At 56.6% G+C, this 20387-nt stretch overlaps 1 protein-coding gene across 1 annotated transcript in view; it reads right to left on the reverse strand.

Moving 5' to 3' along the window:
- The window catches only part of SHANK1 (SH3 and multiple ankyrin repeat domains 1), a 58977-nt gene that overhangs the window by 23325 nt on the left and 15265 nt on the right, over window positions 1-20387 (reverse strand). The window contains exons 11-21 of the mRNA XM_025367136.1: window positions 19906-20236; window positions 18864-19057; window positions 14577-14690; window positions 14323-14398; window positions 13830-13856; window positions 5964-6046; window positions 5611-5735; window positions 4675-4810; window positions 4335-4415; window positions 3483-3551; window positions 2981-3099 (exon numbers count right to left, since the gene is read on the reverse strand). Of these exons, the coding sequence (XP_025222921.1) occupies window positions 2981-3099; window positions 3483-3551; window positions 4335-4415; window positions 4675-4810; window positions 5611-5735; window positions 5964-6046; window positions 13830-13856; window positions 14323-14398; window positions 14577-14690; window positions 18864-19057; window positions 19906-20236 (1355 nt within the window). The remainder of the gene's footprint in view (window positions 1-2980; window positions 3100-3482; window positions 3552-4334; window positions 4416-4674; window positions 4811-5610; window positions 5736-5963; window positions 6047-13829; window positions 13857-14322; window positions 14399-14576; window positions 14691-18863; window positions 19058-19905; window positions 20237-20387) is intronic.

Genomic DNA, 20387 nt, shown 5'->3' on the forward strand with positions numbered 1-20387 from the left:
CAGTGGTTCTCAATTAGAGGTGGTTTTGCTCCCCAGAGGACACTGGGGAGTATTTGCTGCTGGCATCCAGACGGTAGAGGCCAGGGATGCTGCTAAAATCCTACAATGCACAGGACAGGCTTCCACAACAAAGAAGTACGCAGCCCCAAATACAGGCAATTGTGGCTATTTGCGGTAGTTATGTTAATAGGAGGCTGCCACACATTTCCCTCAACCAATCAATACATAATCTCGTTTTATGCATGCTTCTGTTGAAGGATGCCTTATTTAATATACATTGTTGATTCCTTCACATCCAACTCCTGGCTAACAGTGCTCTAACTCATGCCCGAATGAAGCTTCTCTAACATACGTATTTTCTCCATAAGGCACATCACGGCCTTCTCGTACTTAGGAACACTAGACAGCTCTTCAGCACCATGCTTGGGGGACCTTTGAAACACTGATATCACCACTAAAAGGCCCAAAGATGCAAAGCACGTGGCACTAAATAGACCGAGAAAAGACACTTGTTCACAGTATAAGAGCTGAAATGAGAAGGCACCCTCGTTCAGCCTCGTCTGGGAGCCCGCATGTACTCAAGATTTTCTCTGCTTTGCGCCTGTCCAGGAATAACCACAAAAAGCCTTCGCATATTGATCCTGGGGTTCTAATAAATTTCAGCAAGTAGGCAAATTTGGACTTTGGTTCTGTCTGATTAGATACACACTCGATGGGAGGTCTCCGGCAAGTGAATGCAAATCTCTAAAACCGTTTCGTCTTCTGTAAAATGGGAATGTGCATGTTCTCTCTTTCTGTTTCTCTATTGCCCTTTCCTTCTTAAAGCTGGTTGTGAAGAAGTTTGCTGAGGAGTTATGAGAAGTTTGCTGCAGTGCAAGTGAAAATAGAAGAAAACAGTGTCCAAAAAATAAGAGCCCAGGGGAGGTAGATTTGGACTCCATATAAGGAAGAAGTTTTTTTTTTTCTTTTTTCCTTTTTTTTTTTTTTGAGACAGAGTTTTGCTTTTGTCACCCAGGCTGGAGTGCAATGGCGTGATCTCGGCTTACTGCAACCTCCGCCTCCTGGGTTCAAGCGATTCTCTCGCCTCAGCCTCCTGAGTAGCTGGGATTACAGGCACATGCCACCACATCTGGCTAATTTTTGTATTTTTAGTAGAGATGGGGTTTCTCCATGTTGGCCAGGCTGGTCTCAAACTCCTGACCTCAGGTGATCAGCCCGCTTCAGCCTCCCAAAGTGCTGGGATTACAGGCGTGAGCCACGACACCCAGCCTCCTACTCTTGATTTTTATACAAGTACGAGACCCTCCAGAGCACGAGGGACTGTGGATAGACTTCAGGGGCCTGTGCACTTGTATAGGAAAAGAAATCCTATGTTTTCATTTTCATCATCCTCCAACAAAAACTCAACCTTTCCTCAATTAAATACGTAAGCAGCAAACCATGCTAGTTTCAGCAAGACCCATGCCTGTATCCCCAGTAGGAATCACAGATATTTCCATATCCCATCACAGTGGTGCAGATTTCCCAAAATGGTGTTTATGCTCCTCGTGATTTTGAAATTAGAGTTGTTAAGATCCACCGCCAGTGTCTAACATGTTGACAAAAAAAGATGATATTATGATATCACAAATTTTGCTTTTGAAAAATATTTTGAGAACTATATTTTAGTGTAACTGGCCTCTTTTGTTAACTTATTTTACGTTATGCATTTATAAGCATTATTCTGAGGACTATGGCAGCCTGCCAAAGAGATCCATGACCCCCTAAAAGCCAAAGAACCCAGTTTTAGAGTAAATAGACTCCTGACCACCAGGTGGTGGATGTGGCCAGAGGATAGGGACTGGGCAGAGAAGAAGGAAGCGGGAAGGGAGGAGTAAGGCAGAGCGTGGCCTCTGGAGGAGACAGTTGGAGGGTAAGGGGTGGCACTGGTAGGCCTAGTGGGGGATGTGTTGGAGGGAAGGCACACAGTCCAGTGGAGTGGGGCAACATCCAGGAAGGGACCAGCAGGACCCCACCAGGATAGCCAGAGCTGTGGCAGGACCATGGGTTCAGAGGGCTGCCCCGGGTTAAAATCCCTCTTCCTTCCTTGAGCCTCAGTTTCCCCCTCTGTAAATGGGCTAACAACCTCGTGCATCTCCCAGGATGAATCTAAGGAATGAATGAGATAATCCATATAAAATTTGGTGTCTGGCCAGGCAAGGTGGCTCATGCCTGTAATCTCAGCACTTTGGGGGGCTGAAGCGGGCGGATTACTTGAGGCCAGGAGTTCGAGACCAGCCTGGCCATCATGGCAAAACCCTATCTCTATTAAAAATACAAAAATTAGCCAGGCAAGGTGGCGTACACCTGTAATCCCAGCTACTCAGGAGGCTGAGAAAGGAAAATCTCTTGAACCCTGGGAGCAGAGGTTGCAGTGAGCAGAGCTTGCCCCAATGCACTCCAGCCTGGATGGCAGAGTGAGACTCAATCTCAAAATAAATAAATAAATAAAAATTTAAAAATAAAATAAAATGCAGTGTCCCCCAAATTATCAACACTCCCCACAGATTGGCCTCTGGTTGTGGGGAGAGGCAGACAGAGTGGCGACAGACGTGACCATTCATATTTTAATAAGTACTACGTGTTGGGTATCTATTATTATGTCGGGGAATCTCCATCCATGACATCATTTTGCCTTCCCAGAGACCCTTAAGATGGGACGCAGAGGGACAGAAAGAGGCAGGGCAAGAGCGCAAGTATAACAGCAGGAGTGGAAAGTGGAGAGAGAAAAGGACAGAGATGGGATTTGAGGGAAAGGGGATAAGGAGGAAAGGAGGTCCCCAAAGTTGGGAGAAAGGAGGAAACCCTAGGATGCCTGTCGCCCCTCCAGGACCAGCCTAAAGCACAGGGGCATCAGGAGGGTTTTGGAAAGAGAAAGGCTCCAGGTTGGTGTGTGAACCGCCTTCCCCCTGCCAGTTCCTCCCCATACCAGGCCGCCTACCTCAGTGGCAAAGAAGCCTTTGGGTCGGTGTTTGCCCAGGGACGCGAGGCCACCGGGCCCAGGGCTCTCGCTTGCACTGATGGTCTGTTGAGCTGCGGCCAGGATTTCATCCAGTTTGTCTAGGGGGAGATGAACAGATGGGAAGACAATGAAATGAACTTTGCTTTGACCCGGGCCGCAGAGACCAGAGCTGCCGCCCCGCAGCTCATCCAGCACCTGGATCAACCAGGAAAGGGCAGCCCTGCCTGGGTCCAGGTGGACGGCCAGTCCCGCTTGGAGACACAATCACCAAGCCCGGGGGGCAGCACCCAGGGTGGGAAGGGGTGCGGGCAGGGAACGGGGCAGCCGTCGGGAGAGGGCGGGCGGAGGGAGGGGAGGTGGAATCGCGGCCTCTCTGGGGCAGGAAGGTGAGGGGCGCCGTGGGGCTCATGGTGGGACGGGGATGCAGCGGATGCCGGGGCTGGGGCCCGGCAGCCCGAGGAGCAGGGCTGGGCCGTCTTACTGAGAGCCATCTGATACACGGTCCGCTTTTTCTCCATGCTGGGCACCGGCGCCGGCTGCTGCTCGTACTCTGTGGGCAAAGAACACGGATGAAGCCCAGGGAGCCCCCGGGGGCGGGGTGGAGCGGGCTCGGCCTGTGGGCGTGGCCAGCAGGTGCGGGCCGGTGGGCGTGGCCAGCGGGCGCGCGCATGCGCGAGAGGGGCAGTGAGGGGCCGGGGTCGGGGAGGGGCGAGTCCGCCGGCGGGGTCGGGAGACGGGGGCCCTCCCGCCAGTCCTGTGCCCACTCACCACTCTTCTTCTTCCAGGGGGAGACTAGCCCGGGGGAGAGGCAGTAGAGGAGCCAAGAGTTAGGACGTCAAGGGAAGGAGAGGGGCCCCCTCTCTGGAAGCCCACCTCCCTCTGGGCCCCGGGGCTGGGGGCGGTCAGCTGTCCGACCAGCCCCCTGTCAGGGGAAATGGGACCCCCAGGTCCACTCGGCCTCGTCTGGAGGGAGGGGCTCGCTTTTCTCTGTTATTGGGGGTTGGGGGGAGCTGGTGGAGGGAGAGATGTTGAATGGGGCTTGGGGGTGAGGTGGGACAGAAGGAAGGAGACAGAGAGACCCGCAGAGAGGGTACATACAGACCCTGAGAGAGACCCCAACAGAGAAACAGATACAAGAGCACAGAGGAGAGTCGCCTCTCAGACACCCCTTCCCAGAGACACACACACAGGCCAGAGTCCGACCCATGGACTGGGGACAGGATGAGGACAAGGACCCCTGGTCACTAACAACACTAACGAACTCGAGGGATGGTCCAGCCCTCCTTCCCCTCTCCCCCCCGGCCCCCTGGCCTCAGCAGCCCCGCAGGCTCACCCATCTCCTCCAGCTCTGAGGTCATAGATTTGGAACGCAGGGAGATGGTTGGGGGCGGCAGCCGCTTGGCCTGCTGGGGTGCTGGAAACGTGATGAGGGGAGGCATCAGTATCATGGGGGAGACGCCCCCCCACCCTCTACCACCACAGGGCTCCCAGGGCTCAGAGAATAGCCGATGCCAGCGTGCTGAGCCCTCCCTGCCTCAGTTTCTCCCCACAAGGGTAATGGAGAAGTAATGCTAGGGAACGGAAGGCCTTGGGCAGCAGCAACCAGCCCTGGGGCTCCCGCGGGGCTGAGCCTGGTGGCAATGGGGTGGCTGCGAGAGTGGCCGCAGGAGCACCTTTCTTGTGCACTGCCTCATCCATGTCCGGGTGCCTGGTGACCATCACCACCTTCACCATCAGCGTGTTGCCCCCTTGGCGGATCATGTTCACCACCTGTCGGTGGCCGACCTTCACCACATTCTGCCCGTTCACCTGTGGCACAGACACCCCCAGATCACACAGAGTAGACGAGGGGAGGAGTGCTTGCAGCTTCAGAGACCCCAATAAGGATGGCTCCTGCGCTGCCCTGTCCATGGGCCTCTGGGCCATGTTCCCCTCCCTCTGACCCTTCATACTACTGCCTCCCTGGGCAAGCCCGCTTTCCCACCCTCCCTGGCCCCAGGGTTGGGGAAGAGGCTCAGCCTACCCTATTCACTTCCCCCGCCCTCCTTGTCCCCAGTATTTATTTATTTATTTATTTATTTATTTATTTATTTATTTATTTTTAAAAGACAGGGTCTCTGTCACCCAGGTTGGGGTGCAGTGGCACAATCATGGCTCACTGCAGCCTCGACTTCCTAGGTTCAAGCAATCCTCCCACCTCAGCCTCTCGAGTAGCTGAGGCCTCAGGCACACAGCACCAGCTACTTTTTTTTTTTAAGAGCCAGGGTCTTGCTATGTTGCCCAGGCAGGTCTCAAACCCCTGAGTTCAAGCAATCCACCTGCTTCAGCCTCCCAAAGCACTGGGATTACAGGCGTGAGCCACTGTGCCTGGCCATCCCCTGGTACTGTGTATGTGTTGGGGACAGCTCTGTGTCACTCTTTTGAGATGCCTCAGAGGCCTTTAGGTGGAATCGCTGGGGAAAGTAGAGGCTGGCTGGAGGGAGGGCAGGGGGCTGGGAATCCTGGTGCTAAAGGAGAATAAAACTGGGCAGCCAGATCCTGGTGTGGATCATGAGGGGGTCTGAGAACTTGTCACAGGGTCCCAGGGAAGAGAGGGGGCCTGGACTGACCTCGATGAGGAAGTCTCCCATTCGCAGTCCAGCTCGCCATGCCACGCCACCCTCGTCCACCGACTCCAGATACTGCAGCGCCGGGAAGGCCGGGGTGGGGGTGAACTCCTCGATGGGGGTCTGCGCTGCAGACAGGGAGGAGCCGGCGGGGTCGGAGGGGAGGGGGTGGAGAGGCCGAGCAGGGGATGGGGCTCAGACCCAAGTCACGGAGGCCTCACCGCAGCTGAGGGACCAGCACCCCGGGGTGGGGTGGTGGGTGGGCTGGGGTCCCTTTCCCTTTCCCGCCCCCTTTTCCAGCCCTGCTTCTGGGGTCACAGAGCCCTTCTCCCATCCCCTCCCCGGCTGGCACTCACCCTTGGCCCCCCGGAGCACGAACCCAAACCCCTCACTGTCCTTCTTCTGCAGCAAGACTGTCTTCTCCTTAATGATGTAATCGCTGGCAGGGAGGCAGGAGAAATGGGGGGGTAGTGGTGGGGAGTAGAGAAGAGATCATGAGACACAGAGCCTGTCCCCCACCCAGCAACCCAGAGACCTGAACCCCTGCTCCAGGGCCATTAATTGCACCTCCTAGGATCTCTGTCACCCACTCTGTGTGCGTATGCTAGCGTCGGCCCTGACGGGCTTCCCCCTTGGAGCCCACATGCTCTCTCTCCCACTCCTTCTCTCCTCATTCATCCATCCATGCATCCATCCACCCATCCATTCAGCGCCAGGCACGGTGGGGAGGATGGGGAGAAAAGCCTCCAGATTACCAGACGGCCTGGCTTGGGTCCCTGCTAGTCATTTCCTGCCTATGACCTTGAGCCCACAACTTTAACCTTTTGTGCCTCAGTTCCCCCATCTATAATGGAGGGCGATCACAGACCCTACCTGATGGGGTTGCAGTGGGAGTCCAGTGGGGGTAATACACATTTAGTATTTTGCACAGTGCCTGGCACACAGTAGGTGCTCAATACGATCTGCTTGATGTCCTCAGGTCAGGGTGTTAAGTCAAGAGGATTCATGTATTTTGATGATACCCCTCAAAATTCCTTTATATATATGTCACCTCCCAAGGACCCCACACAGGGTAAAATTGCTAATTCTGCACTGCCCACTATGGTGACCACTAGGTTCACGTGGCTGTTTTTATGAAAGCTAATCAAAATCAAATGGAAAAATTCAATTCCTCAGTCACAGTGGCCATATTTCCAAGTGTGCAGAAGCCGCACGTGGCTGGTGGCCACCACATTGGACAGTACAGATACAAAACATTTCCACTGCTGCAAAGCTCGCTGTGGACAGCACTGTCTTCTGTATTCCCTGGTGCATCTCAAATGGAGCTCCTGCATGCACTCAGCATATTCTATTATAGTAAAATGCAAAGCACCCATGAATATGGGTGGTAGTTTCCAGTAAAGCCACCAAATGTACCCAGGAAATGTCAATGAAACTCAGATACAGTTCATGGATCTCAACGCTCACTCAAACAGCCCCAAACCCCTGATATGACCACTGTACACCTCAGGAATATACATCCATTCCATTCCCGGAGGATCCGACACCCCCAGTCTACAGCAGGAATACTCAGACACCCTGGCTGCAACCCCACTGCCTTCAGAATACCCAAGAACACCCAGGAGTCACTGGAACGTGCGCTCTGCTGTGCCCTGCTTCCTTCAGCACTGTCTAAAGCCCGTCCCACCTCCCACCCTCACAATTCCGGTGTATTCCAATAATACCCAGATCCCAGTAACATCCATGTGGCCCTAATACCCTCCAATCATAGCCAAGCATGCTCCCAATTACCTGCCCCCACAAATTCAGCAAAACAGCCCTCCTCGAATACTCCAGTATGTTTCGGCAACCCCCACACATCCCAGTATGTTCCAATAATAACTCCCCCTCACTCGGATCTCAGTGTATTCCCAAAACACGCCCTCTGAACACATACATCCCAGCAAAAGGCAGTAATACTTACTGTGCTCCACTGTATTTGGGTACCACCCCCACAAGCACCCCTGTATGCTCCCAGGACCCCCATGGCTCCCCTTATAAAAATCCATACATTTGCACCGTGGCGACAGGGTTCTGGATGTGCACGTGTCCTCCCTGCCGCCACCCTCCTTGTGGCGCCTCAGTGCACCTAACACCACACATGTTCACATGTACATACTCCAGCAACAGTCCTTGCTCAAAGTTCACCACAGTCCAGTAAACTCATCCAACCATACCCGCCATGTCTTCCTCCCCTGGATGGAGAGGTGTTGACAGAGAAGGAGGGAAGGGGCTCAAAGGGGTGAATGAAGGGAGGAAAAGGGAGAGGGGAAGGGAGGAAAGGGGCTGAGAAGGCTGGAACAGCGAGTGGACAAGGAAACTGGACACGGAAATTGGCTCAGAGGTCAGAGCTGCCTGTTTCTATCCATGCATTCTGTAATGTCCTCATTCTCACTTTCCTACTCCTCCTCTTGTATCTCTTCCAGGTCTCCAGGCTCCCCTAGCAGCCAGCAGCACCCTTCCTCACTGGAGGTAACTTCACTTTTCTTTCACTCATACCACAAACCCCTCCCTACCTCCATCTTTCTCCCTGCCCTCTGGAATCTCTCTCTTGCCCCCTCATCAGCCTCATACCCCATACATAAGCCTTCCCCAAATGTCAGCCAATATAGTCAATAAAACTCCCATGTCAATATGCCAAGAAGGAGTACTTGCCATGGGCTGGGCAGTATCTGAAGCCCTTCACAGATAGATCATTAAATTGTCTTTTCATAACCAGCCTCTGGGGTAGGGATAAGTACCAATTCCACATTATCTATGTATTTATTTATATTTTTTGAGACAGAGTCTCACTCTCTTGCCCAGGCTGGAGTGCAGTGGCACAATCATAGCTCACTGCAGCCTCAAACTCCTGAGCTCAAAGGATCCTCCAACTTCAGCCTCCCAAGTACCTAAGACTACAGGTGCTTACCACCGTGCCCAGCTAATTAAAATAATTTTTTTTTTTTTTTTTTTTTTTGGTAGAGATGGGATCTCACTATCTTTCCCATGCTGGTCTTAAACTCCTAGACTCAAACAGTCCTCCCACCTCAGTCTCCCAAAGTGTTGGGATTACAGGCATGAGTCACCACACCCAGCCCTAATTTCACTTTATAGGTGAGGAAACAGAGGCACAGAAAGGTTAAGTAACTTGTCCAAGGTCACACAGTGAGTATCACTCTTCAACAATACCCAAGAGAATACTCAGGTAACTGCAATGGTAATACCCTCCACTCCACAGCACCGAAATACCTTGAGCACATATATCCATCTGCTCAGAATCCACCCTGAGCTCGGCCCTGCAGCACCTGGAGTTTATCCCAGGGTGTGGCAGTAACACCGTGACGAGGAACACTTATTGAATTATTGCTGAATGCCAGCCATGATTCCAAGCACTTTGCATTTATATATTTCCATTTATGTATTCAGTTAGTCTTCACAACAATCCAGGGAAAGGTTGACTGTTATTCTTCCCATTTTATAGATGGGGAAACTGAGGCACAGAGAAATAACTTGCTCAAGATGACACCAGTTAAAAAAATATCAAAGCCAAGATTTGAATTCACCAGAGGTAACCTATATATATGCCAGTGGCGATCTAGGGCAGGAAGGGGGTCCAACAACATCCAGACCCACCCTGTTCCTGCTTCTCAACCAACCCCTATCCTACACATGCTCCATTCCCCTCTCTGCTCCATGACTCCCTCACCCAATCCCCAGCTAGGACATAGGTGGTGTTGCCCTCATCACACCACAGTCTCCTTGGACTTCCCAACTGCTCTTTTGCTCCCACAGCTCCATGTACCTCTAAACTCCCTCTCCCCAACTCCTGTGTACCCCTCCTCTCTGCACCTCACTCCCTACTCCTGCATGCCATCTTGAGGTTCCACATTGCCCTAACCCACCCTCCTCATCCCTGACTCCCACAAGCCCTCCTCACACCCCATGGAGCCATCCCCCCATTTCCCATGTCCCCTGACACACCCTACCCCCCTTTCCCTCAAAGCATCCTCCTCAGACCTCTGCGACCTCCTCACCCTTGTCCTGCGACCTCTCCCTCGTCCTTTAGCCTCATCCTTCCCACACCCTCTGGCACCTCCGTAAGTAATCTCACTGGCTCCCCTAAAGCACCTCTGGTCCCTTTCATACTTCCCAGGTACCCACTTTTGCATCAGTGGAAACCTAAACCTATTTCTGCCCCCTCGACTCACTTCACCACAGCCCTCCCGCCTGCGTTTACTGGCAGCTGCGTTTCATTTACATTCCCTGCGTCCTCTTGGTATTCTCCCCCTACTGTCCAAATCCCCACTCCCAAATCCTCCCCACATTCCCCAAATTCCCTCCCCACTCCATTTCTCTGCTCCGAACCCTCCGTGCTCCAGCCTCCACCCCTCCCCCACTTCAGCATCTCCACTCTCCCCTGTTCTGTTCTCAACCCTGCACCTCCTACCCAGACCCCTCTAGCCCCTCCCCCTCGCCCCCCATCTTGGCTGCCCCCGCAGCACCCCATTCAGGCTCCCTCTGGCTGACTACCTGCCCTGCAGGAGCTCACACAATGCTTTTCCCCAGGCCATCCCTCAGCAACCCTGAGCGGCCTCCGGAGCTCAGCAGCCAGCTCTTGTTCACTGGATCCCACACACAGGGGCACTGCAGCGGCCAGCACTCCCCTCCCCACCCCACCGTCCCTCTCACACACCCAGGTTCCGCCAGCCCAGAGCCTGCTGCTGTGCACGGCGCACCCCCAACCCCGCACTCAAGCCCTTCCCCATGTACCCTTGTCCACGGCCTGCCCAGAGGCCCCACACAGGGACGCCAGCCCCCCTCCCCATGCTCAGAAGTGGCACACACAAGCGGATGCGGCTCCCCATGCAGCTCAGACGGGGCTCAGCACACGTGCCCCACATGGGCAGAGGGCAGAGCCAGTGACTCAAGTGCCCCTGACATGCACAGACCCCCGGGGGCAAGGGGGCAAGGAGGAGGAGCACATGGGGACGGAGACACAGGATGGACCCTTGAAGTAGGGACCTGTGGGGGAGGGGCAGGCCAGGCCCAGGAGGGTGGGTGTTGGGAAGCACAGCCGCAGTCCCTGGGACAGACCCACTCCAGCACACACCACACACCACACACCACACACCACGCACACACACACACACACACACACACACACACAGTCCCAGACAGCCTCGCTGTCGCTCCAAGTCATACAGAGACAGACGCTGTCACACAGGGACACACAGATGGACACAGTTGGGGGGTGGGCTGGGAGCCCACCATCTCTCCATCTCTCTCTCACTCACACACACACGCACACACACGCACGCGGCTGCAGGCAGTCACACACACGCACATCGACACAGCCACACTGACACACGAACCGTCGCACAGTGACACGCAGCGGAAAAAGAGGAGGGGAGGGGAAGCCGGGGGCGGGATGCGTGTGTGATGGAGGGGGGATGACTGTGAATGGGAGAGAGGGGTATGAATGGGGGGACTTGCCAACAACGTGAAGAGGTGTGGGGATGTGGGGATCAGAGGGACAGGGGCCTGGGATGTAGGCGGATGCGGGTAAGCCACCGTGGCTCCCCACAGGGAGGGCTCCGGGGAGTGGGGGCGCTAAGGGCGGCAGAAAGGCAAGTGGGCTCCAAATCCTGGAGGGGGGTCAGTTTGGGGGCCTGCTGGGAGGAAGGTCTTGGGGGAAGAGCAGAGGGGGGCCTGGAAGGGCCTGTGAGGGGGTGGAGGAAAAGATTCCCAGGGCTGACGAGTGCGTATTAGTGGGGAGGGTCGGGGACAGGGGTCCAGGGAGGGAGATGGAGAGGAGAAGGGTTGAGACGGGGGGCTGAAAGGGATTTGGAACTGAGAGAAGGTTAAGGGAAGAGGAGCGGAGGGGAAGGGGCGGGTTGGGGGAAGGGGAAGGGCCCTGGGGCTGGGGGTTAGCGGCGGGGGAGGGTCGCCACCGCGGGCCGGGGCCTGCCGGCCGGGCGGCAAAGCAGGGGGCGGCGCGCTCCGTTACCTGTAGATGTACCAGACGCTGCGCCGCCGGGGCCCCAGAGCTGGCCAGCTGGAGGACAGCGCGGGGGGCGGCTGCGGCAGGGAGCTCCCACCGGGGCCGCCCCCGAGACCCCCGCCGCCGACCGCAGACAAAGCCATCGCCGCCGCGGCCCCAGCCCCGGCCCGGGTCCCGGTGCCGGCCGCCCCCGCCGCCGCCGCCGCCGCCGCGTCCCCGTCCCCGCTCGGCCGAACCCCCGTGTCCGGGCCCCCAGGCCCCGCCTCATGCTGACCCGCGCCGGGAGGGGGAGGGGGAGGGGGCGCGCACCCCCCCCCGCGGGAGGGAGGGCAGGGCCGGGGGCTCACATGCCGGGGGGCGCGGGGGCGCGGGGCGCGGGGTCGGGCCGCGGCGGTAGCGCGAGGACCGCGGACGGCGCCGGCTTCAGCACCGCGGACAGCTCCGGAGGCGGGCGGCGGGCGCGAGGCTTAACCCCTTGGCGTCCTGCGCCGGGCGGCGGAGGGGGCCGGGCAGGGGGGAGGGGGCCGGGAGGGGAACGCGGGGGCCCCCTTGGCGGGAGAAGGGGGAGGGGCGAGGCTTGGAGGGGGGAGGAGAAGGGGGAGGCACTTCCGGTCTGAGCCCCCCCTTAACCCCCCTCCCCCCCTCCAGAGCCCTCCCGCGCAGGTGCAGAGCGAGAGAGCGCGGGGAGAGGGAGGCACAACATCACACAAGATGCCTCGCAGCCGCGTGCACGGACGCGCGGACGGAGCCCCGCTTCCCCGGCAGGGACACCGCGGGTGAGAGAGGCCCCAGGCGGGGACACGCAGCCCACCACTACAGACCAACACGCAACGCACCTCGACACAGTCGGCAAGAAAGGCCAGGACATTCAGACTGGGCCCCAAGGCCATGAGCAACACCCCTCCCCCACCAGAGAAGCCCAGGCGGAGGGGCGAACACACCACCACAGCTCCCCGAGAGAGCCGTGGACCCCGAGCCAGCGCGAGGAAGGGGCGGCACACGCCAGGAGGGGAGACACACGAAGGATCCCCCAGCTCCGGGATGGAGGCCGGGGTTGGGCCCTGGCTGCAGGGCGCACCACACGGCACAGGCCAGGCCAGCGCAGATAGGGTCCGGGAACAGGGAGGAGGCAGGAGGAGGGGAAGCTCCGACGCACCACACACAGAGAGCACGTGGGAGCCAGCGAGAGGCAGGGAGGAGTAGGGGAGGAAGCCCATTGACAAGACAGAGTAGAAGGAGGAAGGAAGCTGAGGGTGACGGGGACCACCCCCATTCAGCTGGTAGGGCAAATGACCCCCACGACGGAGGCCAAGGAGAGACCCAGAGAGACGCTGCTAGACAAGAAGCAGAGGTTGACATAGAAGCTCGGGGTGGGGGGTGTACCCCAATACTCACCCGGTGCCCAGAGCCGGAGACGTGCCAGGCAAACACGCACAACGGTCAAGCGCCTCAGACACTCGGGGCGCAGGGTGGCACCCCAGCCCCACCCTCTATCCGCATGTTGCCATTTCTCTGTCCCCCCCATCCCCGACCCATCCCCACTGGCCAGAACACAGACACATAGGTTTGGACACATTTAATGGAAGGATGCTACGCACAAGGGGACCCTTCCCTGGATTGGGGGGAGCAGTGGAGGAGAGTGTCACATTTTAGACACCAAATTACGACCCTCCCTCCCCCACAACCTTGTCCTTCTGGAGGCCCAAGCCCTGGAATCCTCCCCTCCTCTGCCCGTCCCTCCCCCAACATCCCAGGTCCTGAAACTCAGATCAATCAGACAGATGCACATGCATGCACACACGTTAATGTGCGAGAGCACACGCACAGTGACATGCACAGAGAGGGACAGATGTGTGCAGAGACCCACCTGTCCATGTGTGTGAGCAGACTCACTGACATGCCCTGCAGTGCTTGCCCACAGATTGAGAGAAGCACAGATGTGCAGAGGCAGCCCCACATAATCATAGCCACAAAGGCACCGCTATATACAGAGCAGGGCAGACCCTCCAGCCCCGGGCATAGGTACAGGTACATCCAGGCCACACATGCACACAGATGCGTGTCATGCACACCTACAGAGACACACGTTCACACACCAGGAAACCTCAGCTCTGGTCGTGCACACACACGTTCATACACCCCCCAGGCAGCCCGTCCTTCCCCTCCTGACCCCATCCCCTCCCTGCCCCTCCCCTCTCACCTCCCTGGGCCAATCCCATCCATTAAGCTTCCGAAGCAAGTCAGCCAGCAGCCAGGGAGGGGAAAGGTGTCAGTGCACCTCTCTCCTCACCCTCATCCCACCCGGCCCTGACAATACCCTCCCCACACTGGTGCATGGGACACACACATTCCCACTGCCCGTGACTGCACAGAGATGGGGCACATGAAGGAGACAAGGGCCTCCAGCCAGCCAGACATAAGAGCGCCCTGGCCTCCCCAGGCATCCCCGCCCTGCCCTGACCACTCCGTTGTCTCTGGCTACCCCAGAGCTGAGCAGTCTTAGTGGCTGCCGAAGATGGTTTGGGGTTGGGCTGTGCTGTCTGAAGCTAATTCTGGCTTCTCCCACCCCTGGATCAAACTTTAGAAGGAATAGATTAGAAAAGGGGCTTAGAGGTGATGGAAGTATTTAAAGGAATACATTGCAAAGGGAACTTGGGGTGAGGGGGGTTGCCCGAGGGTGTAAGGACATTTACCTTGGGGCATCAAAGCTGTCGTAGGAGCCCACGGTATAATGCCGGAAGAGTCTCTTTGCCTTGTCACTGCGGCTTTCTGCAGGGGGACAACAGACAACCTTGGACTCTTGTTTTGGAAACCACAAGCCCAACCCTAGAGCTCCTGGCCCAAGTCTTCCCATCTACCTCCCAGTACCCCACCCTCATTAGGAAGGGAAAGGAATGGACATGGGAATCCTAGGGTCCATTGAACACGGCTGGGGGTTACACCTTACCTTGCTTACTCTCCTGAGAGCGATTCGCCACCTCTTCCAGGCAGTCAGACGGGAACCAGCCAACACGACCTTTGACCTGGCCTTCCCAGAAGCCTCCTTCCCCGATGCTAAGTACTGGATGGGGAACGGGGACAAAGAGACATTTCTGTGTCTCTATGCCTCTCAACTGCCAACACACTCAACTTACAGCCTTCCCACAGTTACCAGCTCCCAGCCCAATGGCATCCTTAATAAACGTCTGAGGAAGGAGCAAGGAGCTTGGGGGAGACCCAAATCATATCACTCTTGCATTCTAGCTTCTGCATCCAATGAGGACCAGAGGCATTGGGGAAGAGGACTGTGTTCCATAACATGGTCTTCCTAGGTTAGGGCCAGGTCCACAATTGGTCCTTGTCTCCCCTGGTAACTGGTCACAGCTCCGTTGTGTAATTCCTTTTCATCCTCCTAGGCTCTGTGGACTTAGATCACAGATGGGGGGACAAGCTCTACTTCACCCTCCCACCACTGTCCTTGCCACCTCCCAAAGTCTCCTTGCCACTTAATCTTTAGTCCTTTGTCCCCAGACCCCTCTTTCTGCCTCTCTTTGCCTCTCCTGGCTCTAGAATGGAGAAGAGATTAGAATCACCTCTTTCCTTCTCTCCCTCTCCCCTAACGGAAGCCACTTCCCCCTGCCCACCCTCCCAGGCCCCACCGCTTCCCCATTTAGCAAACATCACAGGCTACCTGTTACATGCCTGCTGCTGAAAAACAGATGCATGACAAGAACAGCTAATGTTTATCCAACTCTCACCTGGGCCAGAACCCTAAGAGGGGCCACTTCCTTTATCCCCCTTTTACTGATGGGAACACTGAGGCTTGGAGAGCCAAGATCATTTGCTGAAGGTTACAAGGCTAGTAATTGACAGATCTGGATTTTAACACAGCTCAGTCTGCTTCCAGAGGGCATGCTTTCAGTCACTCATGTGCTGCTACCTCTCCATGCAAGGGCTTCAGGGCATGACAAGGGCACCAGTGGCGAACACATGGTCTTCAATTTCTCTGGCAATTTTCATGACTCTGCCCCCATTTAGCCCTTCACATAGTTTCCTTCCTCGTTCAACCCTTATGCCTACCCAGCTAGATAACAACTGTTTTTCCATTTTATAGACAAAGAAGCTGAAGCGAATGTGGAGAATACCCCTGCATGGAGATGACTCCAGCTATGCTAGGGGTTGAGTTGGGGCCATCAGATGTATTCCTCTCCATAAACTGACTCCCTTGAGAGCATCTGGGGAGACTAAATGAGGGGAAGCTGAAAGTCATGGAAGAGAGCAGGAGATGGGTTGTCAAGGGGACTGGGTTCTTGGCTGGTACTGCCATGCCTGGCTTGGTGGTCTTGTAATCAATCATTTGTTCACTTAAAAAATACTTATTTAGTGCCAGTCATGAGTCAGGTACCAGGGTAGACACAGTTGAATATAATCAATGTTCTTCTTTCCTTTGAGGAGCTTCCAGAACAGCCGCCAATAGAGGCATAACTGTACAAGTGACTACATGATTGGAAGTTGGGGTCAGAGCTCCAGGGACAATAAGAGGGTGTTTGAAGAGAAGCCAGATGGGAGTATATAACTTATAGATGGCAAAGGGGTCCAACGAGGTGTCCCTGAGGTGTGACATATAGACTGAGACCTGAAGGATCCTAGGAGCTGGGGAGGCAAAGAGAGCATGGAAGAGTTTTCCAGGCAGAAGGAACAGCATGTTTGAAGATTTTGGCATATAAGAAGGCTTGGGACATTGGAGGAATGGAGGAGTTGGTAGATTGGAGGATTGGAGGGCTTGGAGCATTGGGGGACTGGGGGGCTCGGGGCATTGGAGGATTGGAAAGCTTGGGGCATTGGAGGAATGGAGGGGTTGGGGCACTAGGGAATTGGAGGGCTTGGGCACTGGAGGATTGGAGGGCTCAGGCACTGGAGGATTGGATGGCTTGGGCCATTGAGGGAATGGAGGGCTTGGGGCTTTGGGATATTGGAGGGATTGGGGCATTAGAGGATTAGAGGGTTTGGGACATTGGAGAATTGGAGGGTTCAGGGCACTGGGGGATTGGAGGGCTCGGGGCATTGGGGGATGGGAGGGCTCGGAGCATTGGGGGATGGGAGGGCTCGGGGCATTGGGGGATGGGAGGGCTCGGGGCATTGGGGGATGGGAGGGCTCAGAGCATTGGGGGATTGGAGGGCTTGGGGCACTGGAAGAATGGATAGAAGGATGAGGTCCCTGGAACCTTGTGGGTGAAGGGAAGAGTCGCATGAGATGAGGTTGGCAAGGTGGGCAGACAGGCAGCTTGGAGGCCAGGTTAAGACTTTGGGCTTTGATTCTGAGAGTAGCAGGAGTCGGCTACCTCATCGGGTTGTGTGAAGCTCAGTGACATCGTGGATGTGGGCGTGCTTTGAGGCAATTGAGTCCCTCTTAATGGAAGACGAGGATATAAAAACAGAAGGCAGCGTATCCTCTTCCTGCGTAGAAACATTGAGCTTGTAGCTCAGCAAGATACTGCCCATGGTCCTTGCCTGCCCGGAAGGTTCTTTACTTCTGGCCTCAGCTCACCCTTCTCTTCTCCCATCTCCTCCCACCCCACGTGCCTATGTCCCAGGCTGCTTGCCCTGAAGGAGCTGCACCTGGCCTCCACAGTAGCTCCTGAATTTGATCATTCATTCACTCATTCATTCATTCAGTATATACGCATTAAAGCCTCCTGTGTGCTGGGTCATTAAACTGAGCCCTAGAGACCCAGAGACCAATGACTTATGACCTCAACTACAGGAACTCAGGCTATGGGAAGAGAGACTTTGTAACACATGCAGTTACACAGCCCGCCTGACGCTCTGACCCCTGAATACCCTTCAAGGCCTCACTCAAGCTGACCTTCTACGGTAGGATCTTCCCTACTTATCCAGGGGCCCAGGTCTCTCTCCTCTAAGTGCCTAAAGTAGGGGCCACTTAAGAAAATGATGGCTTTTTTTTTTTTCTTTTTTTTTTTTTTGAGATGGAGTTTCACTCTTGTCAGTCAGGCAGGAGTGCAGTGGCGTGATCTCGGCTCACTGCAACCTCCGCCTCCTGGGTTCAAGCAATTCTCCTGCCTCGGCCTCCCAAGTAGCTGGGATTACAGGTGTGTGCCACCACACCCAGCTAATTTTTTATTTTTTGTGTTTTAGTAGAGATGGGGATTCACCATGTTGGCCAGGCTGGTCTAGAACTCCTGATCTCAGGTGATCCATCTGCCTCAGCCTCTCAAAGTGCTGGGATTACAGGCGTGAGCCACAGCACCTGGCCAAGTGATGGGTCTTATGTGGCACTTGTTATGTAGGAAACATTGGTCTAAGTGCTTTACATGCTCTGACTTCTCTAATCCTCATGAGGGTCTCATTTTACAGATGAAGAAACTGAGGCCCAGAGAAGTCACTTGGCTGATGTCACCCTGCTAGGAAGTGGTGAAGCCAGGATTTGAACCCAGGCCGCCAGGCTCTCAACCTCTATACCACTCGGCTCCTGGGCTGCCTAGAGTCTGGCAAATAATTTTTCCAATGCCTCATGTTAACGGCCACACCTGTGGCAAGTGGTCATCTCTAAAGCATCCTTCTATCCAAGAACACGTCAGCAGCCCTGCGAAGCCTACAAGCAGGGGAGACTGGCTCCACTTTCCAAATGAAGGTGGAAAAACCAGAGGGAGGTGAACCCTGATAACGGCAACCACTGTTTTGGGAGCCCTCCCCATGGCCAAGCATCTTACATGTGCCAACTCATCGGGGCCCTAGAAGTAGGATCCTGCCCGTCTCTCAGTTGAGGACCCCCGGGCAGATGCAGGAGGCAAAGTTAAGGCTGCTCAGCCTCACGCTCTGCACCAGGTGGCAGGAAGGACTGTGGGCTTGGACTGGGGACCTTGGGCAAGTTGCTTCACCTGTGCGAGGCTCTGTTCCTTCAACCATGCAATGGGGCCCATGACCTCCCTCCCCAGAAAGGGCCATGAGGAGTCTAATGAGACAATTTGGTGAGATGTTCCAACTATGCCCCGCACACGCCATCAGTGTCCCACAATGGGACCCGGCCCACTTCACTGCCTTTGCCTCAGCACTGCCTCCTGACAGGGTCATCTCAGCTACACTCTATGCTCCTTCAAGGCTCAAGGGGCGCCGCAGGGCTCTCTGAGGTCTGAGATACTCTGGGTATCTGAGAATGGTCTGCTCTCTGCTCCATGTTTTCCCTGATCGCCCCCACAGCCCAGCCCAGCGCAGGCCCTGCTTCCACCCTGGGTACCTTTGATCTTCTCGCCCTTGCTCAGGGAGATCTCCCCCTCGGCTTGGGCCTGGTACGACTTCACAGCCATGAAGGAGCGTCCGGGTACTGCTGAGTAGAGCTTCCTCCGCCTCCCGCGGCTGCCCAGGGAGCCCCCGGGGCCCCCTGAGCCCCCCGTGCCCCCGGCTGGCCCTTCCCGGGGTGTCCCGCTGGAGCTGCGTACACAGAGGGCATGAGAGGCAGGGGAGGGTGGAGGGAGGGAACACCTCTGGGAGGACAGGGGTCCTTGGGTGGGGGAAGAGGATGGAGCATCAGGGTGGAGGAGGGGGGAGGGGCTTTCCCAGCACTGGTGTCCTCCAGGAAAGAGGGCATTTGGGGGCTCCTCTGCCTCCCCGCAGCTGCCCCCCAGCCCCCTCTCCTGCCTCCTGGCTTCCGGCTCTGCCCCCTCCCACGGTCCTGTGCGCACCGCCTGATTCAGCTTCCTGAGGCTGAGCTGGGACTGTGTCATCCCTCCGCTCACGAGCCTTCCGCGACTCCCAGCTTCCTCCTGGGTCAGGTCCAACTCCTCTGCCCGCCGTTGCCAGCCTCTCCCCCACTTCCTCGGGACACGCCTGGCTGGCCTCCACCTCCTTCTCACCCTCCTCTAGCCACGTGGGCCTCCTGACCCGGGAATGTCCCCCGCCCACTCCTCATCCTCCCTCCAGAGTGACCTCTCTGTCCCCCACCCAAGTCCCTGCCACCACCCCCATCCTCTTCCTGCTCGGCTTCCCTCCACCTCACCCTGTCATTCTCTGTCCCCAGGGGTTGGGACACATGTTTCTTTGGGGTATCCTCTGCATGGGGCCCCTGTCGTGGAGCAGATGTCCAGCTAACGTGGTGCACTGGGGGTGAAGTCGGGACAGTAGCTCCCAAGGCCCTTCCTTTACCCCACGGTGATACTAGGGACTTGGACGGATGAGGGCCTACAGAGGAAGGCAGCTGGGCTGGCCTTGGGGGAAGCCACCGCTCTGGGGAGGGGATTTGACGGGGCTGGGGACTGTGGAGCCAGGGCTGCCTCCCCTACCTGGGCCGGCCTCGGGGCTGCCTCTTGGCGTCCTCAGGGTGCCTCCCTCGGGATGGAGAGCGGGCCCTGGCACCCCGGGGGCTGCTGGCACTTCGGAGGGTCCCGCTGCTGAGCTTGGCGGTGGGGGCCGAGGGCTGCGACTGGCCCTGGGACCCTGAGGTAGGGCCAGGGGCCCCAGAGGACGAGGCCCCTGGGGCGGAGAACACCATCCAGTCGGGCAGCGCCATGCTGGTGTCACTGTTGGCCCGCAGCAGCGCCGGGGGCACTGTCAGCCCTGTGCCCGGGGGCCCCCGTCGCCGGGCCGCGTACTTGGGGGACTCCTGGAAGGGCACTGAGAGGGCACAGTGGCGGCGGGGGGCAGATGTTAGGGGAGAAAAGGCAAGCAGGGGGCCATGCGGGGGCGAGAGATGGTGGGAGAGAGGCATGAGGGAGAAAGACAGAGATGAGAAAGGGCGGGGGGCCTGGAATTGCTCCCCCAACCA

Source organism: Theropithecus gelada, chromosome 19 (genome assembly GCF_003255815.1).
Source record: "Theropithecus gelada isolate Dixy chromosome 19, Tgel_1.0, whole genome shotgun sequence".
Classification (NCBI taxonomy): domain Eukaryota; kingdom Metazoa; phylum Chordata; class Mammalia; order Primates; family Cercopithecidae; genus Theropithecus; species Theropithecus gelada.